Below are 27,633 nucleotides of genomic sequence, written 5' to 3'. Positions count from 1 at the left end.
TCAATGTTTTTTTCTTAACCATGGTTTTCAGACAGAAAATGTATCAATATGCTTATAGATGTAGTAGTGGCACTGCTCCCCCCAGCAAACCATTAAATCAATAGCTCAAAGTACCAGTAAGGGTGTTTCCTCCTTTGTAGGGCAGGTTAGCCACGGCATCCAAGAGAGATTCCCGGGTAGCATGAGCATCCAAGTGCCATTCAGTCTTTGGGTCTCCACTGTACTGGGCAAGACCTGAAGACACCAAAGGATAGTTAGACCAATGTAAAGATACTTCTTTTTCTTTAATTAGTAATAACCAGTTGACTTTTACTATATTCATTCTGAGTAGACCCACCAATTTGGACCCTTTCAGGGCTAACATCAAAGACTCCCACCATACGGGCGATGAAGGCACGAATGGTCTTGAAGTTGAGACGTCCAATACTCCAGGAGCCATCCACCAGCAGCACAATATCAGCCTGTGCAGCAGTCTTACACTTCACATCTAAGAGGGGAAAATGTCAGTGTCATAATTAGACGGGTTCAAAATGATATATAAAAAGGGGACGTCCATGTCCAACTGTCATTTTTGTACATTAATGTGTGTGGTGAATTGGATGGAAGTGCTCAAAGAGGTGTGAGAGGTAAAGGGAAAACAGAGAGGTTTGTGAAATTAGATTATATTTTTGGGTATTGAAACAAACTTCCAAACATTCTCCAAGGGGACAAACAAACATATTCACAAGCAAGTAATAAAACATCTTTTCAGTTTGTTTTTTTTAATCAGACAATTTTTATTTTCCAGGTGTAATTATTATCTTCTTGTCTTGTGGCGTGTCGAGGCAGTTTTTCTCTCTGTCGGTTTTCACATCCATGAGTTAGTCCCAGAGGCAAATCAGGAGAGTACGCCCTTAATGGCCTGTGACATATCAAAGGCCTCCGTTGGAGAGATTACCGTGCCCTCCAGAGCAGCAGATTTTACAAACACCTGTGGGATGAAAAGGAAGGCATCCGATCCTCTGTACCTAAAAAGAGAGCTGCAGGTGTTGCACTAACTGCCACTGTCTGCAACTGAAAACAGGTTAGATGTTTGATTTACAGATTGGTTCGTCCACACAGAAAACCCAAACCCAGGTCCCAAGCTTAAAACCAGCTGTCAAGCTTACACCGGCGGCAAGGGAGAAAAATGTAAAAACATGTCAGCTCAGAAAGTAATTCCAACAAGTAGGTCTGCTAGAGGTAGATGAATGAGTTATATCTGAGACCACGATGAATATGCAACAGTTATCTAAAGAAACATTGCAGTGGCAATTATGTTGTAGTGTAATTAAAAAGATTAAATTAGGGCAAGTAATGAAAGAGAAATGTTGCTTTTGTCACACCCACAACTTTCTTTACCCTCAAGCTCCAGAGGAGTTGTTGAAATGTATCTTCTGACCTTTATAGCTCCTTCCAGCAAACTTTTAAAAAAGTTCTCATCCCCACATGTTTTGACCGCCGCGCTCCGAACTCAAGAGGTAATAAAAGCATTTGATAACCGCAAACAGATTATGAGCATATGGCTTCAATCTACACTGGCCTATACTTGGACTGGAAATAAAAAAGCGGAAGCCCAAAGTGTCACAGTGAACAAAGCTAGAAGAAGCGCAGACAGATGGAATAGCCATTAAATCTGTTATTTTTGTGAGACAATTAGCTTTGAGGAAAGGCATTTAGGGAAACTCTACAGCTTTTATGGGGCATGGGTTTAGAGAGTTTTTTCCTAAGCAAAAATTTACTATGTGATACAGTCCCCAGTGTTTGACTGTTGCTGCCCTGAGACATAACATAATGGAGACGCTCCTTAAAAGTGATGACAGGCTGTAAACGGAATGACTAAAACCATGCCATGTTTAGCTTTGGCATAAAACATGTTTTGTATGTTGTTCCTTTGCTGATATAGCATATTTCTTTTAATGTTATGTATGTTGGTTGTAATGACTTTACCTGATGCCTCATAAGGAGGAGGCGTAGGTAAATCAACAAGAGTGGTTTTCTCCTCTCCAGCCAATGGCATACTCTCTCCTCCTTCAAACATACCGAACACATTCACTGTGTATTTGGTACCCGCTCTATGGACCAAAAGAAAATGATTTGTTTAGCATGACATCCTGCAGAAAAGTAATCAAGCAACAATGAGAATGAAACCAAGAAATCAGCCACACCTTAGCTCCTCTAGCACCACAGTGTTGTCATAAGGACCAACCAGAAGTTGTCCAAGGTCAATGTCTTCGCCTGTAGGGTGGAAAGTGACTTTGTAGCCCCTAACATCACCGGGAGCATGGTCCCAGGTCACACGGAAACTAGTCTTGGCCGGCTCTGAAGTCTGGAGATTCCTGGGGCCTTTATAAGGTGTCACTAAGGAGAAAAGAGAAATGTGTACAATGTATAAATGCCAAAGAACTGAATGAAATGATCCAAACTAAATGTTTTTTTCTTCAAACATTAAAATAAAGAACAAATAAATAATGAAATATTGCTTTAGTGATTCAGTGTGAGATTGTTATAATGACTTTAATGGATCAGACTTGGCAACAGAAAGACCAATATTTGTGGTTGAGTGAATGATAAACCAACGTACATGTTGTTCCTTCTCCCTGCCTTGCTTTGCCCTCTCCTGAACGGTAGACTGGCAGAACGGTGATTTCGTAGGTGGTGAGGGGGGTGAGGCGTTTTAGCACGGTGAAGGTGGTGCCACCAGGCACCTTGGTTGCTAGCTGACGCCCTCCTGCCTTGGGTTTGTAGGTAACGCGGTAGTTGAGTACATTTCCAGGCGCTGGTTGCCAATCCACCTTCATACTCTTCTCCGTTTCCTCGGACACAACAATCGTTCGTCCAGCGGCCGAGACTGCGAGGAAAGGAAAAAAGCAACAAAGGTTGAAAAAGGCAAAATGATGAATGGATGGTGTGAGGTAAAATGTAGATTTTGGGATTTGTTCAGGAATTTATCTATGCTCTATGTGTGCCTAACTGCATATTTTCCAGTATACCTTTGGAAATACAAGCAGCATGGCTTTCCTGCTGGTAAGTAAAACTAAACAGTTACACGCTTGGCTACCTCACAACTCTTTCATCTGCGTATCTGCTCAGTTTCCACATGCGTGCAGAAACAAACCTACCCAAATATTCAGATTTTCAGGAGTATACATTAAACAGGCACAAATGTACATGATTGATCATGTTCAGTTGGAAAGTTGGAGAGCCAGACATAGATGTCTTATAACTTTGAGCAAAGCCATAATTCAAATTTTTCCATTGTGCGCCATGGAGTGTTTCTTATTTTCAAAGAAGGAAGGGCAAGTGTGAAATGTCAGTGGTCTCGAAACGAGCAAAGGAAAATATTCAGACTGCTCTACTTCAGAGGAGGGACTTTTATTAACGGAAAAAAGCAACGCTTCCAAGTTTGAGTCTTGTGATTTGTGAAGCACCAGAAAAGGGAGAAGAAGATAGTGGGTGCAAAGCAGAGGGAGGCTAGGAGCAAATTTAACATTTTAGTTTACAAATCTGCCTTGTGGTTATATTTGGTGTGTTTGCCAAATTTCTTGCTTGCCAGAATCAATAAACACGAGTGAAGGTTGGAAATATATTTTTCCTTAAGCACATTCCTTTTAAATAACTACTTGACCGAATCCTTACCAACTGGTGCAATTTTCCGCTCAATGTGCTTTTCTCATCCAAGCATGAGTGTAGTCTAACAAGAGAGAGGTCTATCTATCCTGCATCTCACAAGAAAACCGGGAGCAGGTGTGCTGGATATTGCGTCACTTCTGTACATACATATAACACACACGCATAGTCTTCAAGGTACACGCAAAGGCTCTATACTCTTGATATTTTATGGCTCAGACGAATGCCAACAGCTATGACGTTATCTCTTAGCTCAACCGTATAACACCCAAAGCTAAAGTTCACCGCTTTGACAACTTTTTTTTTAAAGTTACGTCACTGTTTCATATTCCTACGTGATCTCTTTAATTAAATCTCTTACTTAACCGGGTGTCAAACTTTACAAGCTGTAGATGTGTTCATGACAAGATATGTAATGAGATAATATGTGCTTAACACCAAGAGCTGCGTTTAGGACTTTAAAAAGGATCTTCTTAATAGTTACACATGGGGGATACGTTAAACACTCACATGTAGGTTATTGAGATGTTAGGGCCTTATTGGATTTAGAGTTAAATCAGAATCAAGGAAGGAGAATAAGAGTGAAGGAAAGCATTGGAAAAGTAAAAGAAAAGAAATACATAATGGAGCAGATGTATACAAATTAAATATGGAGAGAAGGGAAGGATAAGGGAACAAGTATGTAATGAAAGAGTTAAGCCTGTAAAACTTACTATCAGTGGTTTCCTCTCCAACTAATGGCTGACCCTCTCCATGCCCGTAGACCGCAAACACAGAGACTTGATAGCGTGTCTCTGGTGTGAGACCATCCAAGACTGTGGCTGTGGTGTCTCCTTGTACCATCGTTTCCCCAGCCTCTTCAGTGTAGAGAGACTTCCACCTGAGCCGGTACTGACGAACATTTCCGGGAGCAGCGGCCCAAGACACAGCGAAACTGGTGTCAGTGACGTCTTTGGTCACCAAGTCTCTGGGTGAACCAAGCTCTGTGTATAAATGAAGAGGAACATTATTAGAAAGAGCAGGTGGAAAAAGAAAAATAGCAAGCAGTAATGCTTTAATGTTGTTTACTTATAATAATAATAATAATAATAATAACAATAATAATAATAATAACAATAATAATAATAATAATAATAATAACAATAACAATAATGTTTTTACAGAACATTTCTTTGTTTTGACTTGCAAATTAATTGAACTAAGATGGTATTGTTAGGTAGAGAAATGCTTTAGGGAGCTGCAGTCCATGTGGTGTTGATTTCTAATGCAGATTTATGGAGGTTTTAGGAAGTGAGCGAGACACGAAGTGGATAAAACTAAGAACCCCGGCAATAAACGATGAACAATCACTCATCTGTCTCTGCTTTAACCCCTCAGGATCTGTTTGAACAACCTGATTTTCTCCCTTCATAATCAGACACTGCAGGAAAAATGTCTGCAGAAGTAATCATAAATCACATATCCTCAGCGCCCCTCCTGGCTGCACTTAAATTTTCCATCGAAACAGAGGAAACCCGATCAGCACAAGTGTGTTTGCTACAATTGCAGATGTTGAACTCTCTGTTTTCCGACTTCACTCAATTTTCTTGAGAGACCGTCATGAAAGGAGAACAGAAAATACAGTGGAGGGAAATTTGTGTAGGTGTTTCTTGATGGGCAGCCAGCACATGCTTGGCTGAGAGGGATGCCCGTGTTGAGATGGACTCAACACAGGTCTGGAGGCCATATAAAGGAGCTGGATCTACCATAGGAGGATATACTGCCACACAAAGCCTCCCACACAACCCCTGTGATCCTCTTCCTGAATCAAGTCCCTAAGCCCCTATATGCCAGCACCTAATGGCAATATAATTAGAGGCAGAGCAGTGCAGCTGGGTGGTCTCTCTCAAACCTCATTCGTCAGAACTCACTAAGGAGGTTTTACATAAAAAGCCAAATGAAAAGAATGAGATGCAACACCGCAAGTCTAATGCATAATTTGGAAATGCTAAGCAAACATAGAGCAGAAACGTCAGGCTAATTGTCACCCTATAAGTTGTTCTGGAAACTGATCTAAACAGATATTCCAGCACCAGCTCTGCCTGCCAAGCAGAGCGGTCTGCACCTTAAGAGCAGAGGCCAGATATGAAGAGTAATGGCCGCAACCACAAACTAATGAAGCGCCCCAGCTTTTTGAGTACCATGAAAATAAAGTGGGCCACTTAGAGATACCCGATTCATTCCATCTAAAGAGTTATCCTTACCAAAGGGATGAACTTTTCCAGCTGTATGTGAACCAAGGACGAAAGGATGTCAAGATAATGAGTTCTGCAGACAGTGGCTCACTTTTCATTAGTATTTGTAGACATGCTAAATGGAAGGGACCACTCCTTGGAGTAAAGCCCACATACATGAAACACATGGTCCTCAAACCCAGAAAAAAGAAATTGGTTTGCATGTAATATATGCAATTAAACAATATAAATGTATGCATATTCTTGTTTGAGGTTATTACCAGTAGTTTTAAAACAAGCTACATTGTTGCTCAATATAAGACTTGCACATGCTTCTATAATTGGGCTTATTGAAGCAATATACTAGCAATTCAATATTCAATAATCCAATATGACTTTATTCTAATAACAACATCCTGGACCTTTCTCAACCCACCAAACTACATCCAAACTTTAATATCAAAATTACGACCTTGTTCAGATCAGATCACACATTCACATTAAAGTCTCACCCACATCTCTTAAAAACCACATATGACACAACCGCACCTCATCTAAGAGATTTTCTGCAGGGCATGTATTGACATATCCTTCACATCTGCAGCCAAAGAAGTCCAAAATATAAATGACTGTGATTTAAAATGCCAGCAGGCAAACAAAATACACATTACCAGCTCATGCTTTGAAATGATCCTAATGATTTTTAATGTCTATTGGATTCGTTACTTTATTTTGCCATTGTTTATCTTGATTCACTTTGGCATTGGGTATTAAACCGTGGTATTGGGTAGTTAGGAACTGAGTTAAAAGGACATAGCTAGTTATGACTCACACAGTTAAAGTAATTTCTCCCAAATCCCTGCAGGAAATACATCGTTCCTTCAAAGTGCCATCTCAGCACTGGCACCCCATGTCAAACTTGCCTTACTTTGTTGCTCTTGGTTCACAAAGACATACAGTTCAGTCACCAAACTAAAGCCTTTAGTGTCTACGTGCCAAGGTTACCTGTCTTTGGCCTATTACCTCAAAAGACCTTTTGAGTGGTGGGGGGAAACAGTCTGGCGGCACCACTCAAAGAGCCTGGCACTGCCTACATGTTTCCAAAGACAACAGTTTTAGAGGAAATCCATCCAAGATATTACCATTTCACCTACTGTTGTGCTGCGTTCATTAAGGGTAATAAAAAGAATCCTCTCTGGCACATGTGAAAAACATTTGCTGTGTTGTGAAAGTGGTTAATTATAGAGGCAATGGTGCTTAAGGTAATGAGAAAACACATGTGACCTCTAAGGAAGGATATTTTATAATTCTGGTTCACACTTTCAAGAACCCTTTTTTCCTACTCATCCCCACCCTCTGTCTCTGCCTCTGCCTGTCGATTGCCCCACCCTCGCGGAAGAAGAGCAGACAACTCTGCAGACAGACAGCTAACACAACTTTCAAAGTCCTCTTAGGTAATGTCTTCCACATACTGTTTAAAGCTCACTGTTCTTAAATAAATAATTGTGCCATGTTGTGTTTAATATGCACATTTTGGGGTGTTCATTCAAGCATTTGCTGTGACACCTTCTCTGTCCTCCTTGTAAGCAATTTTAGGATGTTTGTTACTTCCCATTCAAGGGAAGACTTTGTGCAAGCCACTCTCTTCCAGTTCTCGCCTACATGGACCTTACAGAAAGGGTCACTCAGAGTGATTGGCACTCCAAACAATGAGATCAGTGTTGAAGTCTCCTGACGTCATGACAGCTTAATAGAGCTGGCTAAACAAAGTGCTTTGTCATGGAACCTTTTCCTGTGGGGGTGTATGGTTGATGACGGCACAGATTGGACATGTGGAAACTAAACTCTATGATCACGACCCTTTGGTCAATGTGGGAAACAGAGCAAAACACAGCAAAACCAACATTTCTTTCAAGTTCTTGCAATCATGGAAATGCACACAAACATTCATTTTATGTAGTTGTTAATTCATGGTTGAAAAACTTCTATGCACCAAAATCCTCTTAATCAGGCCAGTGCACGGATCCATGTGGTTAGCAATAAATGTCCCTGTCAAGTAGGGAGACGCTGGCACATAGGACCTCACTTATGCCAGGGGTATAAAGAGGGGACATGAAGGAACAAGAACTCCACTCTTGCCGGATGATATATATAACAACTTTGATGTGTTTTGGCCTTAAACTCCTTTCAAAGAGGTTGATCTCTATTCTAATGCAGAGCCAAAGCTACTAAAGACCATTCTTAACAGCATAGTGGGGTTAAGTCCACACTATAAATAAATATATGGCCAGGTAAACTCTTACTGTTTTAGCAGCCATTAGTGGAACTAAATAAAAACCAGCAATATTCTCCTCTTTGTGATACATTACCTTGATTGTTGTTTTGTCCCCATAAAGCCAAGACCCCCTCCCCCCATTTCTAGAGATCCTTTTGACTTCCTTCACTGTAGTGTGACACAAGAACAATCTCCCTTCCCACTCTGTGTGAATTCAACAGATGACCTGCTCCCCGTTGAGTCTTCTACACTGCCTATACACATCTATAGAACGAAACAGATGCTCAGATGCTCTTTTTTTTAAAAGGAAAAACAACTGATATTAATGATTAAATATTCCACATATATCTCAAAAACCAATGTGAATCGAAACACATTATGTCTGTGACAGGCCAAGGTGTACTGTAAAGGTAATACCCAGCAGGCATATGGCTGTCAAAGTCTGTTCCAAGCCATTGCATAAATTCTCCAGCTTTACAAGCATTCCCCACTCATTTCCAACTCACTGCCTTCATGGGCGGGAGAGCTAACCTAACCTAAAGCATATATGCCAAAAGAATTACATCAAGTGCCACATTCCTGTATGTTGCCCTGTAACCACAGCCCATATACTCAACCAACCTTGCAAAGTTAAAGCACAACTTCCTTAATTCTGATGTGTGAAATGATGTGAAAAATACCAGATGGTGGATACTTGCAAGGACTCGGAGGAAGACAACTGAACTAATTTTGAGTAAAGCAGTACCTACTAGCTGAGCCCACAGCCACTTTACATTCATGTCACACATTGGCTATAGTTACAGTTCTACCATGCTTTAAAAGTTTGAAACTCAAATTGAGTAACTCTCCCTTACCTTCTAAGGTGGTTCCTGTGCCAAGAAGAGGTTCACCCAAACCAGAAGAGTAGCGAGCGCTCACAAACAGCTCATATTCAGTGGCTGGTTGGAGGTTCTTCAGCAAAGCCTGGGTAGTATCTCCCTTGACGGATATCTCCTTCCTGTCACCACCCTCGGCAGGTTTGAAGGCAATGCGGTACTGAACAACATTTCCTGGAGCAGCCTGCCATGCCAGTTTCATTGTGGATATGGTCTCGTTAAAGACACGGAGGTCCCGAGGAGAGCCGCGGACTGAAAGCAAATAAAAATGGATGAGACACTAACTAATATCCCATGTGCAGAAACCCAAGTTTGATAAAGCTGTTTACGGATAAATATATTTAATGACTCACCTTCCTTGGTGGTTCCATCTACTTGCATCTCGTCCCCTACTCCTGATGAATACTCAGCAGACACAGACACACGGTAGGTGGTAATGGGGAAAAGCTCTTCGAGAACTATGGAAGTGTCCGGTCCAATGGTTTGGGCCTCCAGTATTTCCCCAGTGCCACTCACTGGGACATATGTGAGGCGGTATCTGATAACAGGACCTGGAGCAGATTGCCATGATACCCGGAAACTGTTGGTGGTCTCCTCTGTGACTTGAAGTCTCCGTACAGACCCTTGCTCTGAAAAGCAGAACATATTTCAGATTTCCGATATTCTGTCTGTCTAAAAATGTTATTATTGTTTCAGTTTTGACTGTCATTTAAACTATGACTTGAGGTCCATGAAAATCTTTCTTACCTTCTAGAGTGGTCTCTTCACCAGTCAAAGGGAAACTGTCTCCTTTATTATACTGAGAAAAAACATTGACCTCGTAGGCAGTGAGGGGGATTAGATGGGGCAGAACAACTGTGGTGGAATCACCAGGCACTGCCATGGAAATGTAGTCACCGGTGATGTCTTCAACCTTGCGGAAACGTACCAGGTAGGACATAACAACGACAGCAGGAGCTACCCAGGTGGTACGGAAGCTTCTGGAGGTAATCTCTGAAAACGTCAAATCTCTGGGTGGAAGCAGACCTGAAAGTAAAAGGTTACGTGTTATAGAAATCTGGCATTAAAAGGCAGTGCATAGTCTTAAATCATGTAAAAGCAAATGGTAGTTATCCAAAACTGATGCCAGGATGGTACGAACATTGGGTTTTGGTATTCTTTCTACCTACTTACTTCTCTTTTTGATGTTAAGCAGCTCCTGTTCAATTCTAAGACAGATGGACTGAGTCAACTCCTTGGAGATCCTCTGGAAGGCATCGAAGTCCTCCACCTCATAGACATGAGTGTCTGATGGTTGATTAGCAATGGCCTCCAACTCTGACCTAACGGCATCCTTCACACCAACGGCAAAGATCTCCACATCACTATTCCTCAGGCCAGTGGCTGCATCCTTAAACGAGTCAGATGACTTTCCATCTGTGATCAGTACCATGACACGGGGGACATTCTCTCTAGCTCCACGGGCAGAGATAAAGATCTTTTCCTTAACATATTTCATGGCTCTGCCAGTGTTGGTGGAGCCTCCACGGTAGGGGAAAGTGCGCACAGCTTTGACAACAGCATTTATGTCATGGTGGGTATTGAGGGCAAACTCAGTGTGTGGATCGCGACTGTACTGGACCAAGCTAAGCTGGACCTTGTTGGGTCCAATGTCAAAGGAATTGACCAGAACCTCCAAGAAAGCACGGACTTTGGCAAAATTTTGTAATCCAATACTGTAAGAGCCATCAACCAATATGACCACATCAGCCTGTACATCCACTCCCAAAGAGCACTCTGTCAAAATATAAAGAATAATGGATTAATTAAAGACCTTGTATGGCTTTTGCCATTAAACAAGGGAACTGTTTAGGTACAATTACATACACAGCCATTAATCTTACCTGTTGACACTTTGACAGGCTGGGTCTTTTCCATTGCCAGGATGGCTTCACTGGGAGTCAGACCTTTGAGGGCAAACAGGCTGATCTCATACTCAGTCTCAGGGGAAAGGTCACGAACATTGATTGATGTCTGTGTGGGCCCAATGTAAAGTTCTTGGCGTTTCATTCCAGCTAGCATGGGGTTTAGGTTGAGCTTGTAGCCTGTGATTTCACCCAGAGAGGCATCCCATGTCACTCTCATTGACTTTGATGCAATTTCTGTCACCTGCAGGTTAGAGGCTGGCTCTACCACTGTGAAAAATGCAGGAAATGTATAATATAAGAGCGTTTCAAGACATTTTATTGCATGTCAAAACTATAGAACCCAATATAATGTAACACATTTGATTAAGTGTTTTAACTTACTTTCTTCCCCACTGACAAGAACACCAAGCTGCTCATCGACACCAGAGCACACCTCTGTGATGATCTTTTTCTGTACTTCTTGGATCATGTCAAAGTTCGGAACATTGTACACATGTTTGTTGTGAGGTGTGGAGGCCATTTCCCTTAGCTCATCCTCATCTGCTCCTTTGATACCTAAGGATGAAAATTTGAACTATGTCAACTCATATGGTCTTTACTCAGGGGTGCAGTACAGATGTGAAATATGTCGATGCTTTTAGAGTATTGAGTATGTTAGATAGATCAACAGTACTTGACTTTTACCAAGTCAAATATGGTTATGAACAATCAATGGAAAACCAAATGGTTGCCAAGAACAGGCAGACTTTCACATGGGAGAGCAGTATTCAACAAAACACTGAATAATAAACCATACCTAGGACAAAAATTTCCACTCCAATGTTCCTAAGCCTTTTAGCATACTCCTCCACTGGGTCCTGGGATTTTCCATCAGTGATAATCATGGCTACCTTAGGAAAACCTTTCCTGGATCCAGCTGCCTCCGTAAAGATGTTTTTCAGAAGGTAATCTATGGCATCACCTTAAGATAAAAATGTACATAAATTAAAGTTGGAAATAAAAGCAAAAACCTCTACAATACTGAACCTCGTTCTGTAATGAATTCCTTACCTGTCATAGTATTTCCGCCTTTGTATGGCAGGGAGTTGATGGCTTGGAGAAGATCTCCTCTTCTGTTGTAACGTGTAAGTGTGAACTCTGTTCGGGTGTCTGTACTGTACTGAACTACGGCAACTCGTGTCTTGTCAGTGCCAATGTCGAAGGCCCCTGCCATGGCACTGATGAAGCTACGAATGTGTTTGAAGTTCTCTCTGCCCACACTCCATGAGCCATCCACCAGAAAAACCAAATCTGCCAATGCACTGACCGAACACTCTAAGGAAAGAGTGGATAAATAAAGTCAGTCAAGAATAATACAGTTAGAATTTTTTTAAAGCAGGTTGTGATTGTGCCAGACAGTTTTGATTGTGAGCTTACACTACCAGTTAATCTTTAATGTAAAACTTAAAATGCAAAAAAACTCATCCCTTACTCTATTTCACAAATCAACCAAACATCTTGTCCAGACATTTGCTAATAAAAGAATGGCAGCAGCTTTGCACTGGAACAATATTTTTACTCTGGCCATTTTCTTCTCCTGTCTAAATAAAATAAAATCCATGACAGAAAGTTGGATAGCGCAGAGATGTAAATTCTGACATCAAAGGAGATATTACCCAGTGCCAAACAGTGGGCTGGTATAGTCATTATGGCAGACTGAGGCATTATTCACTTTCATTCTTTAAAATCTTAAGGGGCTTTCAATGGAAAAAAAATTCTCTAGAGAATGTTAGATGACTCTCTTGATATAATTGGCAGGGATCATGGAGATGGCCTTTAATCCTCATTTCCCCAAAGTCTCCTTAACTCCAAATTCTGTTCCTCACAACTCATGAGACTCGTTCTTAAAAGGGCGCACTTTTCCTTAAAAGTCTCCCTGACTAAATGTTGAAAATGATGGCACCAAATTAGGGTTTATTCAAAGAATTTGAGTGCCTATAAAATAATTTCTGAGAGCTTCACTATTGTAAAGATTTAGGATGGGAAGCTGGCATGGTTTCCAGAAAGATCAACAGTTTTTGATGGAAAATGAGCATGTCCTTTTGTAAATTTACAGATAGGTCTCACAACATGAGCAGAAGAGTTTGACAAGAGGACATCATAATTAGAACTGCCACATCTTTAAAACAACCCTCTATGTGGCACAGTGAATACGTCATTGCTTGACAACCCCCTCCTGCTCCTCTCCACCCAATGACTCAAAAGAGAACACATGTCTCCTGGCTTCAAGCGTTTCTTTTCCTTTTTCTTAATGTACAGACTGGTTTCAATTAGAATAAACTGTATGCCCTCCCAGTCCCTATCTGCTTACCCAGTGACAACCCTTCCAGAGGGTAAAATGTACGCCTGACCAAATTATTCCATGGGAAAAATATATTTTGATGACATTCATCTAGAGGGAAAAATGTATTCCAAAACACTGGAGGGCTTCATGAAGGACAGGCCCGGTTTAGATTTTGGTTGACAGTACAGTAAACATACTCACTGATTGCATCTATCTGTGGCTTCCTGACTCGTCCACTGGTGTTACTGGACTGGACTGAAACACAGGAAACACTTGAGTTAGCATTGCACATATGCCAGCCTCACTGTGCACTTTTTTACTGGCTGAGTCAACACATCATAAAATCTGGTGAAGAGGGTCAAACCCACATTTACACAAACGCATATCTTCATGCAGCATTAGCTATAAACAGTGAACAATTCAAGAGTCAGAAAGCAGATGTGATTTCTCCCTACTTTCTAGATGTGGCTAGATGAAAATGCTACATGGAATCATTTATTGTGTAATTAAAGATACCTTTTTATTTCTATTGTTATGTTGAAGGAGATGTTCTGTATGTTTAGAATTAGAAAATGATGTAGATGCTTAAAGTTGATTTTTTGCTTACTAACTAGCATGACTGTAACAACGCAGTCATTCTAGTGCTTGTGTCTTGTGCAAAAGTAATTTTACTCTTTTGCACAAGACACAAGCACTAGAATGACTGAATGATGAATTTTAAAAGTTGCACATTTTCTAAACAATCTGAATGAACCACCTTTGAATAAAATGCCTTACTTGTCAGTTGTCCAAAGATGGGAATACTCTCCTCTGACCCATAATAGGAGTTTATGGACACAGTGTAGTCCAAGTCAGGTGTCAGGTCAGTGATTTTGGTCTTTGTGGCATATGCATCAAGCGTAAAGTCTCTGGATGGTTCATCTAAGAGAGGAAATTCAAAACCAAATCAACTGATGTTGGGCTCATATCAATAACCTACTTTCACATAGCTCACTCCCATACTGACCTGCATCAGATACGACTTGTAGCCTGAAGCCCTCTATTGTTGATGAGGGTCCTGTCCATGACATTTCCACTGAGTTCTCATTGAGAATTTTAAATTTCAAGTCTGAGGGGGAATCCACTGCAAACAAGAGTAGAAACACAGTTGTTAAATCACAACAAATATAAACATATGTATGAATTTGGTAATAATATTGATCAAGTTAATGATAGGCATTTTATCAAGCATTCACATTGATCCCAACGACAAACACTTCATGACTGAAGTGAAATTGTTCGTTGTTGGGGACAGACACATGGCACTGGCGACCAATCGTAAGAATGACAAGTAAAGAACATGTGACAACATTGAAAAAAGTGTGAGAAGCCATTTTGGAGTAAAATGGCTTTTGTTTGAGTTGCCCAACCACGATGGCCAACAACTCAAGCACTGGCATACACAACATGTGCACGACTCCACGCAAACTCTACCAAAGTGCAAACATTGAGTGAACCAAACAACACATGCTGAGTGCAGTCATAACAACGCATGCCCCGACCTTATACTCAACTCCCTATATGTACGAGATGATCTCAGCATAACAAAACTACAACAGGTACTGATTATACAATGGAATCAAGGTTGCCATGTAGTTGTTGAAGTAACTTTTGACAAAGTTAAACACCATATGTTATATATACATTGTATATAAACATATTTCAAAGATGAAAAGTGCTTTGATTTGGTTAAAACTCTTAACACGAGGAGTGGCACACATCCATTGCAAACCTTTTAAAAAGAATACACAATTCGTCGCGGGAGACACTTGTGTACTTTTTCATTGGCAGAATAATGCATTCTTCAAGAGAGAACAAATTAATGTAGACAATCTTTCAAATGTTAAGATGTACATCAAAATAAATATAGGAAAAACATATACAGTGTGACAAGGCCTCGCGTCTTTACATTGAGCTGACTTGATCACAGCATCATGCACATGTACATGAGAAAGTTGTTTGGTTTAACAACTTTAATTGACTGGACTTAGTTTCCATGTACAATTGGGACCACACAGACAGAGATGACAAACATATTTTTAAATGATATTCCTTTTTTACAGCCTTTAGGTTGGTAGCAAATCAAGGAAAAGGGCTAATGTTAGTTAGTAAGTGTTAGCAAAATTGCACTAACATGTAGCTACATTCATGTGTTATTTACATGCATAAAAGTTACAGTTGTTACCCATTTTAATTAACAAAGTTTTCCATTGCCAATTAACAATATTCATAAGGTTAGTTTTAAAAATGTTTAAATTAATTTATTTATTCATTAAATAGTTAGCTAAGTTCATGCTTCATGCTACTAGCGTCGAAAAGTGATGTAATTAGACAGAGTAGAAAATAAGTGTTCAATGAAAAAAAACATTTCATAGTGAAAGACTAATGATCAATAAAACAATCATTTTGTGATAAATTCAATATGGGATTGAGGTTAGCATGATGAAAGTTGAACTGACTTGTAGTGCCAGGCAAAGCCTTAATTTATCCATAGTGGGAACATACATGATGGGGCTGATCTTAGGTAATTGAGCATGCATGGGACTGTAGGGTGGGTTCATGCTGGCTGTAAAGTAGAAAAACAATGCCATGGGAGGCAAGAATATCATTGTAAAATACACTTTGAGGAGGAAGCCATAGCTTGGGACACACTGAATGCACAGGCAGATGACAAACAGGAGCCCACCAGATCATTTAAAAACTGCGATTTGAGGATCACCAACCTGACTTATCAACTCAAGGAGCCCCGATGGGCCGCGTTCCACCTGATTTCTCCGTGAGTACGCATCTCCAACACGAAATGGTATGGGTTATGGAAGTGTATGTGGGTGTAGGAGTGAGAGGTGGGTAGCAAAAAGCAATCTATTGCAGATTAAAATATTTGGATAAAAACATTGTAGGCGAAGGTTGACTTGCATGTCAACCTGCCACTCCGACATTTGTTCGTTTCAGGTAATTTCAATTTGTTACAATTTCTTCGACCATGTCCTCCTGCTTATAAAATATACCTAAGAACAAAGGTGGTTTTGTCAAACTAACAATCTCTTGTTATTTGGACATTGTGGTTGCTCTTGTTATATGGATGTCAGTCCCATCGGTTCCTAATAAAAGACATCTCTGGCTCCCAGGGGCCAGAGTCTGGCTACTGTTCCATTAGTAACCTCAGTGTCCAGCCAGACAGCCATCCTGGCCTGAGCTGTTGCCAGGAAGAGAGACCAAAAAGAGGAGGAAAGTACACCGACTCTCCCAAAGAGGCAGGACAGATGCCAAAGTAATTCCACAACATGTGCTGACATTAAACATTGCTGCATATTAACTTTCCATATGTATTGCAACTCAGCGTTTTTACAAATGCCCGCAATGAAGCCCTAGAAAGGCTCTTTGTCTTTGCGCTGTCTGAGGATTAATTTGCTGTTCTCGTATTTCATCTTTCCATTCGGTTGGTGGAGATATGTGAGAGGAGACGTTAGACTCATTTCATGCTGCCAGAGAGCTTTCAAAAGGAAAATATCTGAGGGTTTCCATACCATATTTCCATATTTGCCATTATGTTGGATTGAAATGTTTGCACATGAAATTACTTTGAGTCATTTTCTGTCAAAACTCATGACAGATTGTTAACAGTCTATGACATGCTGGCCCTTGTGATATGTCTATTAAAGTGCATTTAATAGCTGCTAAAACAATAGTAATATGAGCACAAAATAGAGACAGTAACAAGGTTATACATACCTTGATTTGTCCTTGGATATAACCATTTATATACATATATATTTTAAATGATTGCATTCTGCTTCCGCTATAGTACAACTACAGTACGATGTTGCTGGAGTAATTTAATATGTTAAAGCGTTGTATTTACTTGCTGCCATAGGACGAGGTTCAAAACATCCTACTACAACCTCAGCATAATTATAAATATATGATGAAGCATTTAAATACCTAATTAACAAGAACTTGGCAATGTTCCAAATGTTGCTTTGGAATAAGTGCACAGGCTTGGTGTCATTAAACTGAAATGGCAGCAGCCTTCCTAAGACATTTATGGGGAAGCATTATACTGTAAAATTATTTCATTCTACTCTGTGGCCTGCTGTTAAATGCATTTAATACAAAATCGGAAATTAAATAAACTTGCAAGGGTGGTGTTTTTTCATATATCTGAATAAGTATATGGATCCAGAAATATTGGTTTAAACCCAAAGATATATATATTATTTCAAACCATCTAGATTACAGACTTAATACAAGTGAATGAGATCAGGATTTTACATTAAAGCCTGTCCACACAGATAAATCTGACAAAATATGCTGCAAATGAGGGATAAAAGCATCAAAGATTAAATGAGTAGACCAAAATTCACATAGTCATATAACATACACATGAAACAAGAATAGCTTTATTAAGTTTATCAATAAAAAGAGTTCAGTGTCCATGAGATGACTCTTTAAAGTGAAAGACTAATCCCTGTAGCATAGAGAACAAATGGAGGTGTATAGGTGAAAGAAGAGAAGGAACAGATAAAGGGGGATAGAGTGTATGTGAGTGCCGTGAGGCCAAGTGCTTTCTTTTACCTTGAGCATCTATGGTGGACAGCAGGGCTGCAAAGAAGGCAGCCGCGGCCAGTGACAGCCCTATCTTCATGTTTGGTCCTGAAGGGTCAGCAGAGCATCAATCAGTCTGATGATGAATAGAAAACATGTGTTTAAATGCAGGTTTATTTCAAACTCAGGGTCAGTGTGGTGCATAGGCAGCAACACATGTAGGCGATACATTATGACTAATTTGCCGCTGTGTGGAGATGAGCCAAAGAACAGCCAGTTTACCCTTCATTAAAAGTGCATTAATAATGATCATTTTTCTGGAATATATAGTGATAGCTTCTATAATTCAATCACTATGTCGTCAATGACAGACTGCAAGATCCATCTAGACCTTGTTACACAACAACTGCCACACCTGACTGCCTAGCTGATTCCCACACCCTGAGGTGGGTACTTATTGAAGGTATTTAGTAATGAGGGAATGAGGGTAAAACAGTTTTACACATCTTTATCCATTTGATTTTCGTAAGTATAATCCTGGATTCTTTTTGCGTTCTAGCTCTCCTGATAGTTTTAGTGGGTCGCTTTGGAGCTCATACATAGTATAGTCTTTTCTTTGGTTCTACCTCACTCACAGGGATGATGTCTGGGTGAAACTCTTCAAATCATTCATGTAACTTAATGGTATTTATTATGTGACTTGATGTGTAAAATATTAAAAATCATCTTGATTGAAAGTCATTTTGTACAAATTAGATTTTATATACAGTAAAATGTCTTTAAAAATCCAACCTTAATCCTCTCCTACAATTACACTATGTATTTGTGTATGGTTAAATCCAGTTACAGAAATCACGATTGCATTTAAATACAATAGTGAAATGAATAGAACTTGTGCAATGGGGTTACTCTTTTACTTCAATACAAGTAGAACACATACACATAGAGTATCCCTTTTTTCACAAAGTTTGTGTAAATGGATCCTAGGCTACTGCAGGCTGTGCGCACCGCCTGGTGCACGAGCGGGAAAACTGCAGTCAAAGGGACCGACATTTCTCTGTTGGCCCCTCGGACACATTTGGGGTTAAATCTAATTCAAATAGTAAATAAAGCACAAAGAAGCAAGCCTATGTATGCATTATCACAGAGAGAAATGTGGCTAGACATTACCATGAATTTGCTTGTCTTTGAAGTTAAAGTTGCATTTCCATTCAGCTCAGTTCAATAACGTGATTAAAAACATATTGGAAAGTAATTTATCTTAAAAATCAAATAAACGACGTAAAGTGAGATTTAGGACACAGTGATTAAATTGGTGTAAATTGCACCCACCTACAGTACAAAACTGCGACAAAAATCAAGATATTCTGTCAAATTTAGTGAACTAAAAGTAGTTGTTTGTATTCTTAAAGGTCCGATAATAAACTTTTGAAAATAAATAAAAGTGAGTCAACTTACCTATTCAATCCCCCCAAAAAATGGACCGAGCAAATGGCAGAGCAGCCTGCTTCAAGCCTCCCCCTCTTGAAAGTAAAGTAAGAAATTCAGGAGCTGCGGCTGGACCCCTCTCCTCTCTCTGGCTACTGGAAGCTCTACTAGCAGATGTCCATGAAGGAAAACCCTCTTTCCAAGTGGGAAGAATCTTTCCACCATCGGCTACTTAATAGGGGGGCAGTTCCAACTCTCAGTTTACCATCATATGGGTATCTTACGAAACTCTGCCCGTCAGTTGATGCATGTCCCCCGCAGAGACCGATCCAATGTTTGGAAATTACATTTTTTCCTGCATTCCTTTGGTCTGCTGATTTAATGAATTTCCAATGCCAATGTGACTTTCACAGCAGGCAACATTTGGCCAGACGGCACTAAGAGGAAGGGAAGTGTTTTATATGCGCAACAGGCAACCTTATCCAATATATTTACTCAGATGTGGACTGAAATGAAAGTTTTTAGGAAACCTCTTGCCTATTGGTCAATTATTTTTCTCAAAATGCATTCAAGATGCTTAAATACAACCAAAAATAAGTGTAATAAGGTTAGCCCATATATTCCATAAGTTAATAAATAATGTGGGAACGAAAGGAAAATAAATGTTGGAAAATTCGAAGTATTTCAGAAACAGCTGAAAGCCATCGCAACCGTGAGGCTTCTGACTGGTTAGTAGTGCCCTCTAGTGCTCAAATCAGAGACCTGCAGTAGATAACATTTTTGGATATGCGAAAGAATTCCAATCTAGTCTACATAAATACACCCAGGTTACAAACGGACTTCAATATTTTACTTAAAATCTGTTGGTAAAGAATTTAAATATTTCTAAAGCACTTAGACTCAATGGAAGCTTGTTGCAAATTTTACATTTACAGCAGGAATCCATTTTTTAAAAATGACACAATTTCACAACAAATATATTTGTATTATTATCAACAGCTCATGATTTGTACAATCAATAAATATATCAAACATGACACATACTGATATTATTGATAAGACAATTAATTTCCAAGAATACTGAGCAACACAGACTTAATGAGTTACATGCAGCGGGTGCATGATTGTTCCGTCAGATAGTCCAATCCTTTTCACTTTGCCTTCTTGGGCATTGCAGCACTAAACAGCTCATACACCACATATCCACTCCCTGTGAAGAAAGAAGACACGTATTACAGATGTGCCGAATAAGGGGTACAACACAAGCATTTATTCTGACTTCAAACAACCCTTCATGAGGCATCGTACAATTATAGTTATTTGACTTTCCAAGACAGTTTCAGTAATAACATTGGGGTCAGGCCACTGGCATGAGAGGTTTCCCTTGAATAAAGACAGACTGAGACATGCGGAGTGAGCCTGACTCATCAAATTTCAGACAAATGCTGACTTACCAAACACAGTGAGAGCCATTGTGAATCTGTAGATGAGAGCATCCTTTGCCCCGCCCTTCAGATGGATAGGTAAACCATTGTTCTCCTGTTCAGAAAGTGTACACTTATTTCAACGGGACATGTCAACTTCAAGGGTATGTTGAGGATTTTGTTGATCTTTCTATGGTATTCAAATTGTTGTACAGCTCATATCTGGTTAACCATAGCAATTAAGTGGTGACGTACAGTAAACTGTGCAATGAAGCAGTGCTTGCTCTTGTATTTAGAAGCAAGGATAAACCATTTGTCAACTACGGCTACCGTAATTCCTAGCGCTATGCATGGATCAGCAAAAGCCTGCCACATTGGAACGTTGGTTTTGCAATGGATTTTTAATTAGTGGCTCGCAAGCATAATTAGTATAACTCCAGCCCCAGCTACAGGCGAAGGTCATTTAAACACTGCAGGGTGGAAACCCTCTTATACTTATCTGTCAGGCTACAAACACGATAACATTTGATTCTGTCTCCAGAACCTGGGAATAAAGTAGAAACTTTAACATTATCATTATAAAAACAAAGGAGTTTTTGAATGACAAGTCAAACAGGCATAGAATTACTTCAAAGTATGACAAAAGGTGCCTAAGTTAAGATTGTTATTACATTTGAGAGTTCTAAAGAATGTTTCATACCAACAATGCTTCACAAGACATCAGATATTGACAGTTTGTTCAGTGAGAACACACATTTCACTTCACATTTATGATATTCACTTTGCTCAGATGTGTCATTAAAAGCGTCTGAAAGAAAACTCTTAAATCAGACTAGACTACTCCTGTGGCTTACAGGAGGCAGACAACACCTGAAACACTGTTACAAAGATCAAATGGGAAATGAATGCGATCACAATCTTTATGAATGTCATGTTGTTTCCAAGAACATTACCTGAAACAGTTTTTGTTTTTCCTTCACAGCGTTATTAGCCTGTCTGCAGGCACTGCTTGTGATGGTCCGCCTGGAAAGCTGCCGAAGTCCCTGGTGGAGAAATCATTCAACTGAGCATGTTTTTATTAAACAATTATAACCTAAGCATGACAAACGGTACATGATGACACAAAAAGCAAACTGTGCTAAAAAAAATAGTTCTCTTTTTAATGGTCTGAATGGGGACATCTTGTGGCCAATTGTCTGCATTGCACTAGTCTGAAGGATTACATGCAAGACAGGGAGTCGAATCAGAGGTCACTGCTGCCACCGTTGATCATATAGCTCAAAATGGTGGTGCTATACAGTCAAAGCATGTAGGTACATAACAATTTCATAATTAATGGTTTGGCGATATGTTAACAGTTTCCTTTCTTGGGAAAGCACGTGGATGGATTTATGGTACACTAAAAAAAGCGTGTTAAACAGCCCTACACAAATGTAATCATGACTTAGCTGACACCTCAACCTTTACCTTGATTTCTCTTTAAAACTCTGGTGTTTAACTGTCACAACATCCTGCATAGTAAACGTTTTATTGTAGGGATTCCGAGTTTCACCTGCTGTGGCAGGTTCACAAGCACGTCCCTGATTCATGTTTGTAGTAGTCAAATGTTTTTGTGTTGAGTTGAAGTGACGCAAACGATACACCTATAGGTCCGTACCCTCGATCATTTCGCTTTGTGTGTAACGTCACTAACCTTACTTTATTTCATTCCTGTTGCCTAAGCTACCAGGTAGCTGGCGTCCTGACAGAAGGGCAAATATCAAACCATTTTGCATTTGCAGTATGAGATATGACAATAACGCATAACAATATGTAACATTATTATTATTTTTCTAAATAAGCCCAGTGTTTAGTGATGTTTAGCTCTCAACAGCTAGCGGGGTAAATGAGCAAAGTTTGAAAGTTAAGCTAGCTCAGGACCGTTACTCGTCAATAAGAACTTACCCAGCTAAAGTTACCTATTAATTACAAATAGTACAAACGTTAATCTTAAAACCGGAACTGGATATGGTTGATACAAAAGTAAACGTTGTCTTACCAGAAGTTGTCTGTACATTTTGGTAAGTTCTGTGTTATGTTAAGCTAAGAGGTAAAGGCACAGCACAAGGACGCACACTGACAGTCCGACTTCCCACAATCCCTTGTTGAACCTATAACTTCCGGTCTTGTGACATTGTTATAATTTGTGTTTAGTTTTGTTTTTACTAGTTATAATAATACATATAATTATATAATGTATTACGATAAATAAAAAGGATAAATACATCCTTAGAAAAGTAGTGGTAATTATATGATTAAATTACGGCTGTGATAGTGATATGCAAATAAAGAAATCACAATTTACACGAAAACATTCACCAAGTTATTTAATTGGACCCTAAAAACCTTGTATAAAACCCATAAATTTAAAATTTAAACAATTTACTCAATTAACTTAATAAATCCAGAATGACATTTTATAACAGAAAATAACAAACAAGTTGGTGACTTACAAATGTGACACTTTTAAAGTGCATATCATTTGGTCAACATTACAGAACGCAGGATAATCCAGCACTCAGGCCCAACTGTAAAAATAAATAGTTGTTGTGCTCTCATCATCCTGCAACGCTGCCCAGAGAATTAGAATTATGAATACTGGATATAGTGGTAATAATATAATTCCACTTTTCCTCATTAACAAGCATCAGATTGTGTTTTTAAAAATATGCCTTGTGACTGGCTGAGCCTCAGATACGGTGGAGGTAAATAATCAAACTTTTGGTACTACTCGTCATAAGTATACTATGACGCTGCAAGGATAACATACTTCAAGTAAAATATCAGTGCTGCTATTGATTATTAACGGCACACGAGCAATGACTTTCCCCATTCTATATTGAAGGTAATCTCAAAATATGTAATGTATAATGGTACATTCATCAGCAGGACATACTACAGTACATAAAATAGACAAAAACTTGCATTAAAAATACACACATCCTTCATTAATTAAGCCATTCGCAAAGCATTGCTAAAATAAAACAGATACTTTGATAATGTATAGATAAATAGAAGACAGGAAATGACATTCTCTGCAGCCGACATAAAGCTATATGCACAGACACAGACTGTAGCATCTTTCTTTTGCCTTAGTTGCCCGACACAAAAACACAGCTTTTGATGAGACAATAAAGACAATGCTGTCTTTACACAAACACACAACAAATGACAGAGACCAGTGTATTCACGCTAAAGCCAAAAAGCAGTCCAGAACGGACCCTTTGGTGTCCCCTCATGCATGCATAGATGGGAAGAACATGATAAAAGAACAGTTTAGTTTGGAATATCTGCACTGTTGTTGCGGGTGTCATATTTATGATGGATGATGAGCAGAACCACACCCAGAAAGAAGCAGATCGAGCCCACAGTGATGTAGGCAATGCCAAGGAAGGGGTTCTTCCCTCCCATCCAGGAGATGGTGCTCAGGATCATCCGCTTGCGACCATCAAAACTGAGCACGGGGTAATCTGATGGTCACATGGTTAAAAGAAAAAATACTGGAGATTCTGGCTGCATGTTCATTTCTAAACACAGCATGATTAACTACGACAACATTTTGTAAAAAAAACAGATTTAATATTATCACCTTTCATGTAGTTTTTATGAACAATCTTACCTGTGACTCTTTACAAAAGGAAAGAAAAACCATGCTAGTCAACCCTACAGACTAGGGCTAACTCTAGTTTTGATGTGCAGTACAGTAATAATTCAAAGGATACTGTAAGTGATGTTCAAGACGTATTTGCCACTGGGTAAAGTGGGGGTCGAGCTCGACTTCTTCTGGATGATGCGATAGAGCTTGCGAAAGGTGGGCAGTGCCGCTGTACGCATCCACACGATGAAGTCCTCGTTGATGAAGCCATTGTTCTCAGGATCTTCGGGGTCCAACTTGAACACTGGCTCTCTCCAGTTCACTGGCTTAGATGTGCCTGATAAACAACAAGACAAAAAACAAAGGTGGTCAATGCAGCTTAAGTGATTATGAGGGTGATGAAATTCTTCTCACAAAGAACTGCAAACACAAGGACTAGGTTCTATCCCTGGCAGGGTCAAACTCTAAGACATAGCTCTGGTTTAAGTCCAAACACAAAGAAAGGGCCTGCCTTATCATATTGGTAGAAACAGCTCTCCCAAAGCTGTTTGCCTGTGCTTTGGAAGAGGAGTGACAGTAAAGGTAGAAGCTAAAATTATAAAAACATGAACTAAAAGGACTCTACGAACAATTCCCTATCTATGAGCCTAGAAGGTCATGTGCACAGTTATCTGAAATCACCTTGAAAAGCTACAGTAAGGTTGTTGTTTCCACCAGGGTTCCTGAATTTCACATGTTTGTCCGTCCACCACGCAATTCCCTTCTTGACCAGAGGAATTTCATTAAAGGTGCCGTTGGAATCGATGTGATACAGCTGCAGAGTGTCTGAAACAAACAAACAAACATTACATCAATATTGTTCTTTTAAGTAAGTGTAGCTGAAGAGATAAACTTATGCAACTGATTTGTCATGTACTAGGCTTTCAGAAGAAGTTTAGACTTCAGTTACACACACAATTAACAATAATCCTGTGAAGTTACTAACCATTGAAAAGGCTGTTAGCTATGGCCCCACATGGAGCAATGGGGGTTCCCTCACTTGTACGGTAAGGTTCACATTCCTTGCTGGGGCTCTGTAAAAAAAAAAACTGTGTTAAACTGATGCAAAGGCATTTATTTTAATATTGGCATGTTCAAACGTTTTTTAACAGTTCCAAAGATTATACCATTAAAGCAGACCGATCACCATTCAGCTGGCTGTCATCTCGGGACTTAACATAACGTCGGTGGTTCTGATAGAAGTTGGATAAGCCATAGTACATGAAGACATTGCTCTGCAGGAGAGGAGAGATTGTGTTATAGACATTTACAGGGCATCAGTAAAGGCCAGTAGAAGGTACCTTAGTCAGGTTGCACTTAAGTGCTTTTATGGATCTTTAGCTCCATCTATACAGATCCATTCACCACACAAAGAACTAACGTTTTATTTTTTTTAAATGAATGAAAGATTAATGTGTAACAAACATAGGTTGTGTTCTCAGATAACATAGATGTCATTTTTCCTCAGTTGGATTTTAGTTGCTCCACACATTTTTTTTTAATTGAACTAAGAAATATAGTAAGGTAGAGATGTCCACAACAAATCACAAACACCAAAAAAAAATATATAAATAAAGCTGTTAAGATGACAGGCACACAAATAAACCTAAAGAAACATTGGAAATAAAATTGGATGAAACTGGTGAATGCTTTTATATAAAAATCAATAGAAGCTTACTGGAAGTTGCAGGACTGTATATTTTCAGACTAGAATAATCAATGATAATAAAAGCTCCAAACAATCCTTGAGTCTGTCTATTTTTGGACCTAAATAGATCTTAATGGACTTTTAATTTCAGAAGGGCAGTTTCTCTCTTCTACAGCACTTCAAGCAACACTATCAGTTTTGAAGCTGAAGGCATATATTATTCATTAGGTCTGCATACTGCAGGATGGTGCTCACCTCAAATGGCTGCACCAATGTGAACGGCACAGTGCAGAAACACTGTGCTGTGCTGTTCCAGCTGAAGTTCTTAGCACAGTTGTAGCATGGATCCTCAATGTTTGCACCAGTGTAGTCAATCTGAAAAGGCGAAGATAGGTTAATTGAGCAGGATTGAAAATAAGTATACCTAGAAACTAGATGCATAAGGTTTTTATTAAGAGCCTATCCGTATATGCTTAGTGAAGAGTTGATTCAGTACAAGAAGATACACTAATTCCAATACAAATGCTTTCAATTAAATTCCATATTATATAAAGGTTATACTATTCAGTTTCTAAGAGTCAGTTTACAGGTCATTTTGGTTGGCTGTAGTTTTTATAAGTGTTTTCTAATATGGTTGTTATAAGGGTGTAACACTAGAAAGCGGTTTATAACATGTTGACTAGCTTCATTAATTTAAATGTTGTGTTTAACTTAAGTCTTTCTAACATTTCGATATAAATATGCGGACAAAATACTAGAAACACTTCTTATCATAATGCAAAACAACTCAGCAGAGGAGTAGCCACAGAATAACAATAATGTTCACTCATAATGTTCACTACACATGTTTTAAACAGTTTCCTGAAAGATTAACTCCTTCCATTACAGTGTTTGTATTACACTGCACTAGTTTCAGCTAACTAGCAACAAAGTGTATAACACGGTAACGACAAAGGCTCACAGTGTTTGGACATGGTAAACAATTAAGGGGTCGTTTGTTATTATGTTCTTGCTCGTCGTTATACAACAGGCCCTTAGGTTTAATACTATATTTATCATATGGCCTGTTGTTATAAAATACTGTACAGAAGAACCTAGACGAACCTGGTCAGCGGTGGCTATAAAGTTAGCTGACAGGCAGACCTGACCGTACCTCGAACTCTTTGATGTTGTTGGAAGTGACATACAGGCCGATGCCGATGGGGATGAAGATGAGACCGATAACGAAGAAAGCGGGCAGCACGGTGCCAGCTGTCAGGATGGGCTGCCAGGCTGGTAGTCTCTGCTGTTTAAACGCTGTGTTGTCCGGCTTTTTACTTTTCACAATCCCTGCCCCTGCATGATTCGCGGCACCGGGGTGATTACCGTCCTCTTCCTTAGCGTTATAGCTTGACGCCATCATGGCTGCAATCCACTTCGAACAAAATAATCTACTGTAGTTGACAGCCGGCTGCTGTTAATTAATCCAACACGGTAACAAATAGACAACACGTTAAAGCAAAGTATAACACTTTCTAAGCAGATAAATCTGCCCTCTATCTAATCCAAATGTCTACTCGTTGTAGCATTGTTTTTTTCTGTTTAGTTAATCTCGTCTCAGAGGAAGAAGCCGGAAGCTCCCGAGCCAATAGGATG

The 27,633-nt window shown here is 39.5% G+C and overlaps 3 protein-coding genes across 5 annotated transcripts in view; all 3 read right to left on the bottom strand.

Annotated features, from left to right (window-relative positions):
• The window catches only part of col12a1a (collagen, type XII, alpha 1a), a 52,391-nt gene extending 32,953 nt beyond the window's left edge, over positions 1–19,438 (bottom strand). For all 3 annotated transcript variants that reach the window (XM_063908639.1, XM_063908637.1, XM_063908638.1), the window contains exons 1-19: positions 19,284–19,438; positions 17,856–17,961; positions 14,248–14,364; positions 14,019–14,162; positions 13,443–13,496; positions 11,969–12,232; positions 11,715–11,879; positions 11,300–11,473; positions 10,895–11,185; positions 10,185–10,787; positions 9,759–10,037; positions 9,365–9,640; positions 8,991–9,263; positions 4,362–4,631; positions 2,603–2,869; positions 2,187–2,379; positions 1,969–2,093; positions 338–487; positions 115–234 (exon numbers count right to left, since the gene is read on the bottom strand). In XM_063908639.1, coding sequence (XP_063764709.1) covers positions 115–234; positions 338–487; positions 1,969–2,093; positions 2,187–2,379; positions 2,603–2,869; positions 4,362–4,631; positions 8,991–9,263; positions 9,365–9,640; positions 9,759–10,037; positions 10,185–10,787; positions 10,895–11,185; positions 11,300–11,473; positions 11,715–11,879; positions 11,969–12,232; positions 13,443–13,496; positions 14,019–14,162; positions 14,248–14,364; positions 17,856–17,925 — 3,835 coding nt within the window. In that variant the 5' untranslated portion in view covers positions 17,926–17,961; positions 19,284–19,438. The remainder of the gene's footprint in view (positions 1–114; positions 235–337; positions 488–1,968; positions 2,094–2,186; positions 2,380–2,602; positions 2,870–4,361; positions 4,632–8,990; positions 9,264–9,364; positions 9,641–9,758; positions 10,038–10,184; positions 10,788–10,894; positions 11,186–11,299; positions 11,474–11,714; positions 11,880–11,968; positions 12,233–13,442; positions 13,497–14,018; positions 14,163–14,247; positions 14,365–17,855; positions 17,962–19,283) is intronic.
• Positions 19,439–20,217: 779 nt separating this feature from the next.
• LOC134882071 (cytochrome c oxidase subunit 7A2, mitochondrial-like) lies at positions 20,218–22,828 on the bottom strand. Its single transcript, XM_063909743.1, has 4 exons — positions 22,716–22,828; positions 21,631–21,720; positions 20,708–20,792; positions 20,218–20,463 (listed from the first exon to the last, which is right to left on the bottom strand). The coding sequence occupies exons 1-4, from the start codon at positions 22,731–22,733 to the stop codon at positions 20,405–20,407; spliced, it is 252 nt and encodes an 83-aa protein (XP_063765813.1). The 5' UTR covers positions 22,734–22,828; the 3' UTR covers positions 20,218–20,404.
• Positions 22,829–23,026: 198 nt separating this feature from the next.
• On the bottom strand, positions 23,027–27,633 carry LOC134881406 (cell cycle control protein 50A-like). The gene is made up of 7 exons (XM_063908711.1): positions 27,152–27,633; positions 26,254–26,373; positions 25,478–25,585; positions 25,297–25,384; positions 24,993–25,136; positions 24,439–24,648; positions 23,027–24,186 (listed from the first exon to the last, which is right to left on the bottom strand). The coding sequence occupies exons 1-7, from the start codon at positions 27,398–27,400 to the stop codon at positions 23,993–23,995; spliced, it is 1,113 nt and encodes a 370-aa protein (XP_063764781.1). The 5' UTR covers positions 27,401–27,633; the 3' UTR covers positions 23,027–23,992.

Source organism: Eleginops maclovinus, chromosome 19 (genome assembly GCF_036324505.1).
Source record: "Eleginops maclovinus isolate JMC-PN-2008 ecotype Puerto Natales chromosome 19, JC_Emac_rtc_rv5, whole genome shotgun sequence".
Lineage (NCBI taxonomy): Eukaryota > Metazoa > Chordata > Actinopteri > Perciformes > Eleginopidae > Eleginops > Eleginops maclovinus.
The sequence above is the reverse complement of the archived record's forward strand: the minus strand, read 5'-3'. Positions and strand labels throughout refer to the sequence as shown.